The sequence below is a fragment of the Bacillus rossius genome, chromosome 15, assembly GCF_032445375.1.
Source record: "Bacillus rossius redtenbacheri isolate Brsri chromosome 15, Brsri_v3, whole genome shotgun sequence".
NCBI lineage: Eukaryota > Metazoa > Arthropoda > Insecta > Phasmatodea > Bacillidae > Bacillus > Bacillus rossius.
The window spans coordinates 22,988,129-23,004,527 of record NC_086342.1 but is presented as its reverse complement, the minus strand read 5'-3'; the positions used below and the strand labels follow the sequence as shown (position 1 = coordinate 23,004,527).

Here is a 16,399-nt window from a genome sequence, read left to right as displayed (position 1 = left end):
TGGTACATGCACATTGCACAAAGAATGCCTTGTGAATTATAAGTCTATCATATAAAAAATAAAGCCTCCATCAGAAATTGAAGGAATGACCCAAACTAATGAGGTGTCTAAACTGGTACATTTTCTCATTTGAAAATGAAAAAAATAAAAATTGAAGTACACTAAAAAAGCTTTTGATTTTATTCACAATTTTCAAATTTAATAATTTTTGAACACAAAAACATATAAAACCTAAAACAGAACTAAATTTCCGAGCAGTACGTGTAACTGAAAAACAAATTACACTTTTCAATGTAAAAAATACTTCAAATCTGTGTAGCAAACACCACAGTACGCAGATTCAAAGCTATTTTTGTTAGCTTAATTTAAAAAGGAATAAAAAAAAACTGAATGTATAAATATACAGTCTTAGGGAAGAATGTTGTGAATTACATTAAAAAAAGAAGGCAGACTCATAGCAGCACTCAGTTCAAGTATCTCTGAGGCTGTAAATGGTAAAAAATTAGCCGAAATCTTATGGCAACAAACACAGCCAGTGTATCAAAACTTAAAAAAATACTCAGTACCCTGTGTTACTATAATTTTAGTCCACAGCTTTGAAGAACATGCTTCCTCGCCACATTATGTGTGATGTGGACACAACATCGGTAGTAATGCGACTGTAACTATTTGCGATGTGATGTTTACCAGTGTGTCTTCACGTGGTTTACAAAACGAAGAAAACCTTCCTCCTCCGTCCTGACGGAATCAGGGGCCAGGACGTACCCATGCAACGCTTCGACCACCAACACTTCCGTGTACAAGTCGTACTCGGTCATGCCGAGCAGGCCGGCACACTCCGACAGCAGCCAGCGGAACGAAGTGGTGAACCTCGGCATGACTTTGGAGTCGAACTTGTCCAAGGTAAAAAACCTTTTGTGGGGGATTCCAAGGATCCAGTACTGGGAGCTGGGAACGTTGATTCTGAAACAGCCCTCGGGACCTTCGGGTCCGGTCTCTTCCGGCTCGGCGGCACTCCCGATTGCACACTTCCCCCTGAAGCACGGACCACCTTTGAAGTCCCGTTTCTTCGAAACGCGAGCATCTCCGGAGCTGGAAGATTTCCTCTTTCGCTTGTTTTGCCTCGAGAACGCGTACTCTACACCATCATCCGCTTCAGACTGTGGGTCCCCTGGAAGTTGCTCCGCCACCCCTCCGCGCAGTTCCCCACCCTCCGGAGGACATGCAGAGTCAGGGCCGAGAGCTGTCTTCACTCCCGAGCTGCTGGCAACGCCTTCAAGGTACGCACAGTGTAACTTGTTCGTCACCTGTAGACGTTCCACATTCACCTTCTTCACTTTGTTCTGTGCGCTGTTATGCCTGAGTCTGATCTTCATGCCTTTCATACGGGCCGTTTTGACGAGCCTACAAAAAAAAAATATTACAAACAGTTTTGTATCACTTATTTTTGATGTAAAACACTCTGGATACACTCTTTCACAGTTGAATCGTACCTGAGCCATAAAGTTGTGAAAAGTAAACAAATTCCAAAAAAATATGGACAAAAATAAACATTTACAACAATTTTACACCTAAACAGTATTGCAGTTGACCATACCTATCCGTATTCTGAAATTTAAAGCCAGCTTCTCTAAGCACAAATAATCAATATTACACTAGATTGCAAGCAGACAAGCTAACACACACATTAGTACATTAAATGTTAAACTGTCATTATAAAATATGTCATTTGTCACAAACACTTATGAAATTAACTCACAAACAATACTTCCATTGATGGACTGGGAGTTTATACTACAGTAAGAAGTACATAAATGAAAAAAGAAAAACATTTAGTACAATGTACTACAGAAAGGAAAATTTTTACTGACAATTCCATTAATAAGTTGAGAAAAAGTTTCATGGATTAGTTTTAAACTAAATGTTTATCAAATAAAAATTGTTGTATTAGAAACCAGATAAAATGTTTTTAACACTAGTTTTGTTAAAATTATGTAAATTTAAAGAATATATATTTCTTTAATAAAAATCATTATAATAATGCATGATTGAGGTATGATTACTCAAGACAATACAAATAAATAAAAAAACATTGTGTGTTCTCACTTTATATACAATTACTAACTAGTATAGCCCGACATGCATTGCCTCTGTAATTATTTTTAAGTTTGTACACACACACAAAGCATATGCCACTATTTATATCTCTCTCTATCTCTTTGTAACTATATATACTTATCTCTTTATATTCATTTCTCCATATCACTCCAGCTATCTCAATCTCTCTCTCTATATATTTCTTTATCCCACTTTATATCCATCTCTCTATATGTTTTTTCATATTCACTATGTCCCTATACATCTGTTTATCTCTATATAAATATATATAGCTTAATAATTATTTCTATCTCTACATTTCTACCCCTTTATTTTTCTCTCTCTTTATATCTCCTCGATGTATAAATATTTAAATCCTCCTAATCTATATATTTATATATCACTCTATATAACTCTCGCCATCACTATAAATATCTGTATTTCTATCTATATATCTCTATCTCACTCTATTACTGTGTCTCTCTATCTTTATAGCTATCTCTCTTTATCTTTCTATATCTTTCTCTCGACTTGCACGCCACTAGTATTATTCGGGCCATAGAAAAGAGGAACTGGCATAAAATACATACTGGTAATTATCCGATACTACTCACGCGCCACCTTAATTTTAGCTTTAAGGGTTGGTTTTTATCAAAATCTCACCTAAACAGTGACCTTTCTCGTGTTTTAAACATGGAGTTAATTGGTGTATTCAATCTTTGCCATGTTAATACTTGAAGTAAAATTTAGAACGAACTCTAACACCCCCTCCCTTTTTTTTCTTCTGCATAGCAAAATAATTTTTGGTTGTAATGAAGTTTAACCCTTGCAAAAGTGTTGGTATTATGTTTATTTAACAATATTCATTACATGATGGCATCTTTACGATTCTCCCTAGAGAGTTTTTTTCAAGCTATTAAACAAATTTACATCATATTAGCCTTTATACAGCTACAATTTGTTTTGCTACCCAACTGATAACTTCAACTTCAGAACAGACAACCACTCCATAGACTAATACCTCCATAGTTTCAAAGGTCAAGTACAAAATTTCATAGAGATTGAATGAACAATGAGTTATCAATGCAATGGCAAAATTTTATCAAGAATAATTCAATTCTGCTTTAGGATTGGTTTTATCAGAATCTCACCTTGAAAGTGACCTTCCCCATGTTTCGAAGGTCAAGTGTGCTAAGTCTCAACTCAATCGGATGAACGATGCACTAACTCATAGAAGATGGATGAACGAACAAATGAACGAGCAAGCGTGCACGCACCCCCACACACACGTGAACACACACACATGTGCACACACACATATACACACACACACAAGATTGGTACAAAGTATTAACTCCATTCCGGAGTGCCCAGATTTGAATGCCAATTCAAGCGATCCTGATTTCTGTTTTCCATGGCTGGGATAGTTACTCACCATATGCCATAGCTCATTTCTCCCTGGTTTGTAATGTTTTGAGTTTCCATCTCTAATAATATGGTTGACGAAACAAAGCTAAAATAATAAGTATCTAAATAAATCTGTAACATTATTTAAATTTTAGTGATGGGTGTACTCGACTTAATGGATTCTGATTCTAATGTCATCAAAAGTATCTTGGTTCCAATGGTTTTGGAATCAAAGCTGGTTTATTCTTACTGTATAGAAAAATCTCAAGTGTCCTAATATTTTAATAAGGCAATTAAAGTGGATTCATCCAAACCTTAAAATAGTATTTTCAATAATTAATCTGGAGTATTCTGATTTTGTTTAAAGAATCAACATTTCATTCAATCTGGGTTTTTCTTAAATTAATCTGAGTTTTTGTTCATTTATCAAGCCTTTGGACCTATTTAATGGGAATTATATTAGTTGTTTTGTTTGATTAATAAGGAACTAAACAATTAAATATCTCTATCAAAAAAGGTTTATTATTTGAAACATTGGTAGTGAGTGTAAGCCCCAACTCCTAAATTAATAAACACCATTTTTCCATACTCAACATCAAAAATGTCTTAACACGTAACCATACAATAAAAATTTATCTACCATGTGTTTGTTAATACAACAAAGTTTCACTATTCCAAGTGTTGTTATAGCAAGGTTTCACTCTGTTTTGAATTCAATCAACAAATGTATTTTCATCATAGTATAAAAATCAGAAAATTTATGAAACTTATGCCACTTTTATTTACTGTATTAAAAATATTTTAGTTTACATCATCTTTAAGGGAATGGAATCTGATGGAATTGGAACCAAAATTGAACAATCAAATCTCAAATACAAGAGTTGTAATGGCAATCGGAATCAGCACTTTACACTTAATTAATTACAATTTGGGGCTATAATACGGACTAGCTTTCATTTTGTGCTACACAAATAAGAACTTGTACATCAGTGTTATTTTGGCCTAAAAATGATTTACAATAAAACCTTGTTGTAACTTTGGCAGTTAATGCGCCTGCGAAAAAAAAAAAAAAAAATCGGTCTTGAAGTACCAATATCAAATAAAGCTTCTTTCTGTAAACAAAATCCTCAAACTATGAAATTAATGTTAATAATTGTGACTTCGCTGATTCTTGTACAAAATTAACTATGCATACTACAAGATGGAAATGGTGGTTAGTGGTTACTGACCAGTATGGGTCGAGTAAGAATTTCAACTCCGTTGCTTTGAAATCTTGCTTCAAAAGTTCTGGGAATGGGAACTCAAGAAATACTTTGGTGGTATACACCTCACTAATTTCTTCAAGATACGAAGTATTTGGCATCAGCGAGGGCTTAAATTTGATGCCCGAAAAATTGTTGGGCTCCAAAGCCGCCAATTTTTGGAACGTTCTTTCAAGAACTGATGTGATTGATGGGTTCATCCCTAAAAAAAAATAACAATAACCTTGAAGCACAAAATGAACATGATTACAAGTAGTTTTGGATAAAAACCAAATACTTTTAACAACTAATAACAATAAGCCTATTTTTCCACATAGGTACCCAATTCCATTTCAATATAAAATTTGAATCTTGTTTCTCCTCTCCTCTGGAAAGACAGTTATGCATTTTAAACTTTGTGACTATAACTTAGAAGTGTGGGTAAACTGAGCTATTGAAGCATATATTTGTATTATGCTACCCACAAGTAAATCATGTTTAAAAAAAACACACAAATTTAATCTTTATTCATAAACTTGAACACAGATTCAGGATTACACATTTAAAAATTATCCTTGAGGATTGATTTAAAATTGTATTCAAAGTTTTACATAGCTTATTAAAATATTGTTGAACATTTATTTAGACACTGTACAAATAGTACGATGGGCCATTGTTTTTAAAACATTAATAAAAATAACTTTAACATTTGGTATTTTGCATGTTATGCAGACTCAAATTTAAAACTGAAGTAAAATGCAAGCATTTATTAACTAATATTGATCTAAATAAAACATGAACTGAGTTCATATTAATCAATTTGCAACAGTAAAATCTATACCTAATTATTGTTATTAAGAGTATTAGAGTACGTATCAAATATTAAATCCAAATAAAGCAATTGGAAAAATAAACAAAAATATATATTTAAAAATTTTTTATCAAAGATCTGAATATAATTTTTTTTAAAAGATCTCTAGTTTTAAATATTTTCCAAATTATATGTTTTAATACTGTTGACCAAAAAAATAGCAGTATTTCAACTGCTTTATAGATTGTATTTTCATATAAAATAATTTTCTGGGACGTATTTACTCAGATCAATACAAATTAATTACTAAGCGAATGTGTAATTTATAAAAGTGCCTGCATAAGTCATAACAATGTTAGTTTTCAAATGGCTCTATAATTAATTTTGCTTAAGTTATCGTTTTCTGTGTTATTTCAGTTTTATCACAATCTCACACGAAATCTCATTCCCGATCATTGTGTGATTAACTTTTGAGTTTTGGGACGGAAATTATGAAAAGATAATGATAATTAATTACTGAATGTTTGTAAATGCAGTAGTAGTTTGTTCATACTCACTTTCCTTTTTCACGAAAATATTTCTGTTTCCACCCTCTGCCTTCTCTCTGAGCTGTTTCAGTTCCTCGATATACAGCTCGATTCCTTCATGGCCGTCCCTGCACACCGCATCTTTCGTCGGGAAGTGAAACAGGGAGACGAAGGCTTTGCGGCACTCGACGTAACCCTGCCAGTCGTCCCACACGAACAGCTTTCCTTCTTCACTGCTCAGATACCTGCTGAGAAAACTCTATCATTACTTAAAATTAAAATGTAACGACCAGATGGGGTAGATCGGTGGTGGAGTAAATCGGAGGTAAAATATTAATGTAAAAAAAATTCACACTTTTATACATATTACTTAGATTACTTTAAAATATTCAATTTTTTTTTTCACACTGCTATATTACTTAAATTAATTTAAAATATGAAAAAAAAAAAAGAAAAAAAAATGCTGCTTTTAACAGGAACCAACCATATGATCTTCCTTAGAAATTTTTTCCTCGAATATTGAATCTTTCGAATACTAAGGATTTGATGGTATTTGAGGATTTGATTGGACCATCCCTAATAATAATAAAACTAGAAGAATGAATGACTGGATTCTAAACCTCGTCAACATAGAGAATGGAGTATTGACGGAATTAATGGGGGCGGGGAAACGGGAGTACCCCAACGAAAACCCACTGGCTTTCGACAATGGCCACCATTATTACCATATGCAAAAAAATCTGGGTTCGATTTCGCCGGGAATCGAACCCGGATTGCCTCGAAGAGAGGAGTGACCTGACAATTCAAATAAAAACTGGAGGAAAAATTTGAATCACAACACATTCAAGTAGTACCAATTTTTTGATGTACCCGTATTAACATTCATAACTATGAACCATATTGCAGAAAGAATAAAATGTGATCAGCATGCCACCCACTTGTTGAACTCGGCAGCGGTTTCAGAATTCACGTGCTCTGTCTTCCCGTCCAAACCAAACAAGAGTTTGAGAACGACGATGATGAACGCCATGGCTCTCCCCTCGTAGTTGGGAACTTCGCTGCTCGCTGCGTCAAACTCCATGTTCGGTGGGTGCATGGCATACATCTTCCTGACACAGTCCAACACATCGCCTGCAAACAACGTTCATTCGATACTCGACGTGATTGGCGTTGGCACACTTGCGACTACTCCCGTGCTTCGCTAGCCTTGCCCAGATGGTAAAGATAGGCCAGTCATCTTAGGACTAGCAAAGCTAAAGAAAACTAGCTGGCACATAAGCTGCTCACTAAAAACCCCTGACTTCGTACAGTTAACAACCGAAATTCAAAAACATGTTAAAAAAAAAAAAAAAAAAAAAACTAAGGAAGTAGAATAAAATAATTACGTGTGGTTATTGTGCTCACATTTTATTACATTTTCCAGATGGAGTAGATTTTCGACAGACCAATGGTCAGGCACCAGCGAGAAATGTATGGAATAAGCAAACAAAGAAAACTTAAGATTAAAAAAACTATAATTTTTAGCTAAGTTTGAAAACACTTTTACAGTATGCACATCATGCTGCATATTCGTAGATATCACGACTCAAAATGGCTACGTGAACTCTAGTTCAACCGACTATCAACAGGTGGTGCTACCAGTAAAAATATTCCGATACCATCTATCCCTTAGATATGCTACCTTTACATTGTGGCTGCGTTTGTTAAGGGATATAGAGATGTGTGCTATGGACACCACTATGTATTCGGATACAGTCACTATGTAGTATTAAAAGTTACTAATCCATTTAACTAACATTAAGTAGATATTCCTTATGTTTTGAAGGCACATTTTCAATTTCCTACGTTTTCCAGGTTTTCCCGGTCTGTAGAAATCCTGTGGTTGGTTTATAACAATGATCTCAAATCAACATGGCCGAGCAGATACGTCTAGAATCTATACACTTATATAGATTATCAAAATCGAACATAAGTATAAAAGAATGATGTACAATATTTCAGATATTATTATATACTGATACATGTAATAAATGATGGTTTAATTAGCATTACAAAAACTTCCTACAAGAAAAACCCACATATTAAGTGTTTGAAATGCTAATTTGAATTTAATGTTTTAAATATGTTTTCTTTGTTGGAATCTTTTTTTATATTACAAAAAGGCTTCTTTTATATCTATTCATTAGTGAAAGGTCAAAAAACTCATTTTCTCTAATCCTGATGTAGGACGCAACAGGCCTGGCAAGCCGGCGACCAAAATTAAAAATTTACTCAAGTAATTGAAGTGAAGAATGAAAGTATTTATAGCTCCAATTCTGCAGGAAACATTAAAAGGATTTTACTGTATATTATTTTTATCTTAGAGTGCTTATAATTGTGATAAAAAAATTATAATATTTAGTAATCATAGCAAGAAAATAAATAAATAATAATATTAATAATAAATAAATAAATAAATGTTCGTTCGTTCAAAATCTGAAATCTCTGATAGGTCTTCACTGATTGTTTTGGAATTTTGACACAACATTGCACTTTAATACACATGTTTTTTTATACACCTATGTCACACCTGTGACAAGTAAAGAGATGGATAAAAATGTAGATAGGTAAAAATGAATGTATGTTCATCTTCTGTTTTGTAAAGATACAAAGATATAGACATAGAGAGAGAGAGATAAAGAGAGGTGTAGATATATATATATATATATATATATATATATATATATATATATATACACACACACACACACACACACACACACAGAGTCAAACCTCATTATTACAAACCTGAAAGGACCATAAGTTTAGCACTTTGTAATAACCAGGGTTTGTATTAACCAAACTATTGGGATATCATGACAAAAAAAATTGATTGAACTTTAAATGCCTATATTTACAATTATAAAGAAAATTATACACACCATTGGTAGTATAAGCTGGCTTCACTACATGCATGACAATATGTAAACACTGAAGAAAACAAACACAATGCAACACTTACAGAATAAATCATAATACAAACTTCAATAAACTTGCATTCATGACACATTTTCTATTCAAACATTTGGTTTAAAAAAAGCATCAATTCTGGTTTGCTCTATCTTTTTCTTATAGGCATTGTTTACCACATTTAACTTTGGTCGAATCTACTGCTGCCGACTCCCTACACATAGTTTTGCCAACAAGATTGTTGCGATCCTTAAACCGTTGTAGCCAACCATTGCTGAACTTGGTCTGAAATTCCTAACCTCAATGCTAGGTAGCCTGCCTTCTTCTGAATCATAGGTCCAGAAATTGGCAAGTTTGCTGCACGCATTTCTTAAAACCACTGCAACAAGGTAGCTTCCATTTCTTGATGTTTTGGGCCTCGCATTCTTTTTTCTTGTTGATAATCTGCACGAACTCGCAAAAGCCGATTCAATCTTTTCACGATTTTTTAGTATTATCGACAACGACGATTGCGGGATGTTAAATTCTCTCGCAATTTCAGTTTTCGTTCTCTCTCCATTGTCTACTTCCTCGATAATTTTAACTTTAACTTGCAATATAAGTTTATTGCGTTTACGTTTCGCAGTCATATTACAAAACAACTAATACTCAAAATTGAGGTTAAGATACACGTGCGTGAACAATGGAAAATATCAGAACTTTTTTCCATAGAATGTTTAAACTTCTACGTATGTACACTTCCGACGACTAATATTAATAAGGTATAGAGTTCTTTCCTTTTCGTTTCCCATTTACAACATGGCATCTTTTCTAGTTTAGTTACTAACATCGCCACTAGAGTTTAACGAAGATAATGAAGAAAACCAAGAAACCTATACAGTCACAGGTCATCGAGACTTATTGAAGGTTCTGCATGAAGAAATTGATTCTCTTAAGGAAATCATAAACATACTTAGGGATGATCTACAAAACGAAAGGAAAGCACGGGAACAAATTCAAAACTCTCAATCAAATGAGTTGACATGGTCTCGAGTAATAGGTAGGCGGCAAGTCGATAATGGTGGTGTTCTTCAAAAACGAAATTTAACAATCTCCACTGGTAATAGATACGCAGTATTGTGTAATACTGGCCAGGAGCTAAACACTAACCAAGAGGATGGTGCTGAAAACAATGGTAGCAAGATGGGAAGACATAAAGTGGTTAGGATTTATGCAGATAGTCAAGGAAAGGGTCTTGCCGGAAAAATTCGTAGTTTAGACAATAATGTAAATGTGTCAGGGTTTGTCAAGCCCGGAGCAAAGATTGCAGAAGTGGCAAGGAATATAAAGGACGATTGCAACTCACTTAATATGAATGATGAAGTGGTGATTTTTGCGGGTGGAAATGATGTTTCAAAAAATGAAGCAAATAATGTAATTTTCACTTTAAAATCTGTGGTACCTCGTCTAAATCATACTAAAGTTGCAGTCTGCAACATACCACATAGATATGATCTCATTGAAAATTCTTGCGTCAATGTTGAGATTAGGAGAATCAACACTAGAATCGAGGAATTTTGTAAACGTTATGACCACGTAAGAATGATCAATGTGCACAGTCTTGAAAGGGAATATTATACAAGGCATGGTCTTCATTTCAATGGGAGAGGTAAACAGATGATAGCTGCAGGTGTGGTATGTACTGGTCTTGTAAACCATCCAATAATTGAATTACCCTCATTTAACCATCAAAAAAACTAGAAAGTAGGCCTGTTGGAAAGGTATTTGATCTTAATGAAATTTCTGGGAAATGTGGAAAAAATGTATGTAATGTTGGTAAAGAAAACAATTTTGTAGGAATATCAGATAATGTAGGTCCTTTAAATGCACTACATATTAATATTCAATCAATCAGAAATACGTAAATACTTAGCATTAACAGCTTATTTAGAATCTTTAGAGACAGAAATTGACTTAATTTGTCTCACTGAACATTGGCTCAATCCACAAGAAGCAGGCTCCAATAAAATAGGTTTATATAACTATTCCATCAAGTCCATATATTGTAGAGAAAAAGGGTATGGAGGTAGCTGCATATTGGTTCGTGATAACTACTTACCAATGTGCAATGAACTGAATTATATAAAAGATCTCAGTGTCACTAGTGAATTTGAATGTGCAGCAATAACAGTAGAATGTAGTGGGAAAATTGTTACATTTGTCTGTATATATAGACCTCCAAATAGTAAATTACAAATATTTTTTGAAAGGTTTGAGATACTAGTGTATCTATTATTTAAACAAAATAATTTTAATAAAAATGTTATAATTTGTGGAGACATAAATATTGATTTTATGGTAGAATCTAGGGAGAGGGAAAGACTTATGGAAATAATGAATTCATACAATTTAAAAAACAAGATTAGTGGTTATACTCGTCTAACAAATAAAAACAGCACCGCATTAAATTATGTGATATCTAATATCTCATCTATCAATGTAGATAATATTGATTTTGGATTGTCTGATCATTTTGCTCAACTAATAAATTTTCCTGTACATATATCAAGTTCAACTAATACAATAAATAAAAAAATTTATAGACCTATGTATGATTTCCAGATAAAAGATTTTATTGGAAAATTGACTAATAACACTTGGGAAGAGGTATATGAATCTGACAATATAAATACTATGTATAATAAATTCTTAGATAGTTTTCTGAAACTCTTTGAAAATGTATTCCCACTTAAAGTAAACAATTATAAGATGCCCACAGGAAATAATAAACACTGGGTTACAAAAGGTATAAGAACTTCGAGTATAAGACTAAAGGAGCTTTACTCCTTAGTACGAAGAAATGAATCAAGTGATGAAATATTGGAATATTACAAAAGTTATAAATTGATATATAAAAAAGTATTAAAAGAAGCTAAAAAATTACATGCAAAAAGGTTATTAAGTAAAAGTGATGATAAAACTAAAATGCTATGGAAAATAATAAACAATGAAACTAAACCCAAATCTCAAAATAATATGATTAATAGGGCTGGGCGATTAATCGAAAATGACGATTTCGATTTGATTCCGTAAATAATCGAAATCGTTTCTTCTTTAAAATTAAGATTCGAAAAATTCGAACTTTGTCTAGGTCATTTGCATGGTGACAATTTCCACAAATTCCGTTAAATTGCACATAAACTTTGTATGTACGTAAATCCTCAACGAATATTCCATTTAGCGACGTTCTTCATATCTATGAACTTTGGTTCTGCCAAACACTCATGATTCATAAGCAATATTTACCTCCAATCCTCTAAATAACAACACTCATTTTGTTCAAAATGGGAAAAAAAATCTTTATTACAAACGGCCGAGAAACACATTAATTATGCAATTGGAAAGTCCACGAACCAATTGTCCAATAAGTTTCATTTCTGGGCTGTGAATATAACCTCGATCACCGAAAGCGGTAAATAATAGAGCTGTAGCAAACCGTATGTATTCGTTACTGAGTAACGGGTGCGGCATCTAGTAACGAGTAACGAAACGTTACACACGAATGCATTTCGTTACTCGCATCTTTCGTATGTTTCACGCATGCGCGCGCTTATTTGTTACAAAGAACGATGTTTGTTTATTAATAAAAGTATAATTTGGAAATTCGTCGTCCAAATTTTTTACTGTTTATTAAAGGTATTGTGTGTGTAGACAAAGTTTTAGATTCGAACAGAAACAACGTAAGAAAGTATTTTTTACAAATTATAAATATGTATGTTTTTGTTTTTTATAATCGCGTATTTTCACGTTTTATGTTCTTATCTTAAAATATATATTATAATAAAGCCGCTCTAATGAGAGTTAATTGTTTCTTGGTTAACAAAAGCTGTTAATTATCAAATATTTTTAATTGTTTATATTCGATTTATTTTTATTTACGCGACGTCATACTGTACGCGTACAAAATACGACTCGATTCGATGCTGGTACATAACATAGCATGTGCCATGTCATGCGGTATCAGAAGTAACGAGTAACGATACGAAAGTAACGAGTACTAATTGTTATAGTAACGAATACATACGGGTACACATTTTTTCGTTACTTTTACACCTCTAGTAAATAAACACTACCTTAGCTTCATAGATATGATACCGACGTGCACGCAACACTTCCCCAAAATGGCTGCCGAATTGTGTGCAACTTGAGCGCTAATGGTGGCAAACTTCAGTACCATGGCTTGGACATAAAAAATTCTGATTCTTCCATTGAAGCTGTGCAGTTGTTGCACTATATCTGTGATAACCACTTTGTTTTGGTTCTGGGTTCCGCTTTTATACGTTTTTTTTTTAAGTGAGGAAGTTTGATAGCTACATGTGTGGTAGTTGTGTTCTTTTTTTTTGTCTTAACATATATGCCTTCACTGCAGTATCACAGATGCCGACGACATTAATGGAAAATGCAAGAGCGTTAGTACTGTGGATATGAGAAATGATCCATCATGTTTATTTTATTTTGTCACGTCCTCACGTCCAATACCGTGTTGAGTTTCTAGTGTGAAAACAATCTTTGTGCTGATTTTAGAAATGAGTGAAAACGTGAAAGGTGCATTTGAAGGTCGAAGTGCGGTTTGTAAATTTTTAGTGGTGCACCGATATGACTTTACCGATTACCGATTATGAGAGCAATAATCGGCAGATACCGATTCAGTTACCGATTATAATGAAATTTTTTTAAGTGTAATAATGCACACAAAATTTTTTATTCCCATGTGAATTTAATAACAAGATTAGGTAAATCGAGAATACAGTTATAATAACAGTATAAAAATATATCAAATACACTATTAAGTCATTGCAAAGTGTAAATTAAATTAACTTCTATTTATATTTGTTATTGCAAACAACTTGAACTACAGTCTAACAATTGTAATTTACAATGGGTAAGTTTTTTTTGCGGAAAACTAGCATTATTATTGACTATCACATAAGGTTGCATCAAGAAATTACCGTTTGACAATGCAAACATGCTGCTTTATTTTGTTCACTTGAGTTTATAGAAAAATGTTTCCACACTTCACTTTTTTTCTCCCTACTCGTCATCTCACTATAATTATATAAAAATGACTAAAAACCAATACTAGCACGTGTGATTTTATTTATGTTGACTGAATATATAAAATTATATAACACTTTTTCACTTTTCACGTCATACAAATAACAAACGGATAATGTTACCAAAGACGCCCATAACGAGTTTGTAAAACCCAGTGATAAAAACTAGAATTTATCGGGACCACGATTTTGAACCGCTACTACGACTCGAAAAGATCGATTGTCATAGAATCCACTGCAACTGTTTGTGGTATTTTGATTGTGTGCCATATATTTTACGTCTCTGGCTATAGTTAATGTACAAGGCCACTAAACAAAAGACTAAACGTAAATAAACGTGTAGGAAAAATGTCTTTTATTGTTCGAGGCAATGAGATTTATTAAACTTAACGAAATATCTGTAATTATGATATGACGGAGTTAGATGAATTTTGTAATATATACAAATATTACCGTATTTCATCCTAAAAATTGTGTAACAAAATATTACACGGTAAAAATCTACTTAATTACGCCGGGACGTAAATAATCGGCAAAGTAATCGTTAAGATAATCGCCGATTACGATTAATCGGTAAGTACCCATAATCGCCGATTACGATTCATCGGTATCCGCATCGGTGCACCACTATAAATTTTACGAAAAAGTGTCAGAAACGCATTAAAAATGCAAAACATGTGGCAACAAACTTAAACAAGTTCATGGGAGCACAACTAGCATGGCTAAACATCTCGCAAAACACACTGACGTATATTCCAAATTTTTAAAATTGCAATCTCAAATGAAATCTGTGGTACTTCCATCTTCATCTGTACCCAAACAGAAAATTGTCCAGCAAACTGCATTTTCTAGGTTAGAAAAATATCCAAACGATCATCCCAGAGCAGTTTCCATTACCAGTGCAATAGGCAAAATGTTGGCAACAGATCTTTAACCATTCAGCATGGTCCAAGATACAGGTTTTAGAGACCTCATGTCACTGGTTGAACCAAAATATAGCATGCTTGACCGTAGAACATTTGCAAGGCGTGTAATTCCAGATCTTTATGAACATCATCTTGAAAGAATAAAAACAAAACTGGCAACAGACATTGACGGCGGAGTAAATTCCATAGCTTTAACCACAGAAATGTGGACTTCACGAAGTAATGATTCTAAGAATGTTTGCCTACATTGTTAGAAATTTTTTTACACTTGTTTACCTTATGCATTTGCTCTAGAATTAAAGAATCGAATCGAAATCGAAATTTCAAATTTTTACAGTAATTTGAATCGGAATCGAATCGAAATGAAATCTGTGGAATCGCCCAGCCCTAATGATTAATGAATTAAACAGTGAATCAGGATTAATTACTTCACAGGTTAATATCGCAAATTATTTTAATAACTACTTTTTGAATATATCGGATGAATTAAAAAAAATTAATATAAATTCTTATCAACATTTTCTTTCTAAACTGACTAAAAATGTAAATTGTTTCCATATGTGTCTAGTTACTGAAAGAGAAGTTATTAAAATTATTTCATCCCTTAGTAATAAAAAGTCAACTGACTTTTTCAATCTTTCTTCTTTTTTGATAAAAAAAAATGTGCAAAACAAATCTCTAAACCACTGACCCATATTATTAATACTTCTATTAGGGAAGGTATTTTCCCTGATAGGATGAAAATTACAAAACTAATTCCTGTACACAAGAAAGGGACTTTTACATCTGCTGATAACTATAGGCCTATAAGTTTACTTCCTATCTTCTCAAAAATTTATGAAAAAATCATTCATGTTAAATTAATTAATTTTCTAGAAAAGAATAACATTCTTAGACCTGAGCAATTTGGATTTCAAAAAGGCAAATCTACTACTTTGGCTATGTACCACTTTGTTAAAACTATTCTGAATAGCTTGGATTCTGGCCGCCATGTACTTGGAGTGTTTTGTGACCTTTCTAAGGCTTTTGATCTAGTTAATCATGAAATACTTCTAAATAAATTAGATTTTTACGGTATAAGAGGAAAAGAATTGAAGTTGTTTCAGTCATATTTACATATGCGAAAACAAAGAGTATTTTTAAAAAGTAATAATGATTTAAATTATTCTGACTGGGGTTATATAAAAAAAGGTGTACCCCAGGGAAGTGTTTTGGGTCCTCTATTATTCTTATTATATGTGAATGATTTACCTAATCAAATTACAAATGGAAACCTCATATCATTTGCTGATGATACTAATTTAATTGTATCAACTGATACATTATTTGAACTTAAGACTAAAACAGA

General features: G+C 33.0%; 1 protein-coding gene across 2 annotated transcripts in view; it reads right to left on the bottom strand.

Moving 5' to 3' along the window:
- Window positions 1–157: 157 nt before the first annotated feature.
- Window positions 158–16,399, bottom strand: part of LOC134539740 (TATA box-binding protein-associated factor RNA polymerase I subunit B) — a 31,276-nt gene continuing 15,034 nt past the window's right edge. The window contains exons 8-11 of one of the 2 annotated variants that reach the window (XM_063382002.1): window positions 7,022–7,214; window positions 6,114–6,331; window positions 4,734–4,968; window positions 158–1,404 (exon numbers count right to left, since the gene is read on the bottom strand). In XM_063382002.1, the coding sequence (XP_063238072.1) occupies window positions 684–1,404; window positions 4,734–4,968; window positions 6,114–6,331; window positions 7,022–7,214 (1,367 nt within the window). In that variant the 3' untranslated portion in view covers window positions 158–683. The remainder of the gene's footprint in view (window positions 1,405–4,733; window positions 4,969–6,113; window positions 6,332–7,021; window positions 7,215–16,399) is intronic. The other variant, XM_063382003.1, reaches the window with a different exon arrangement.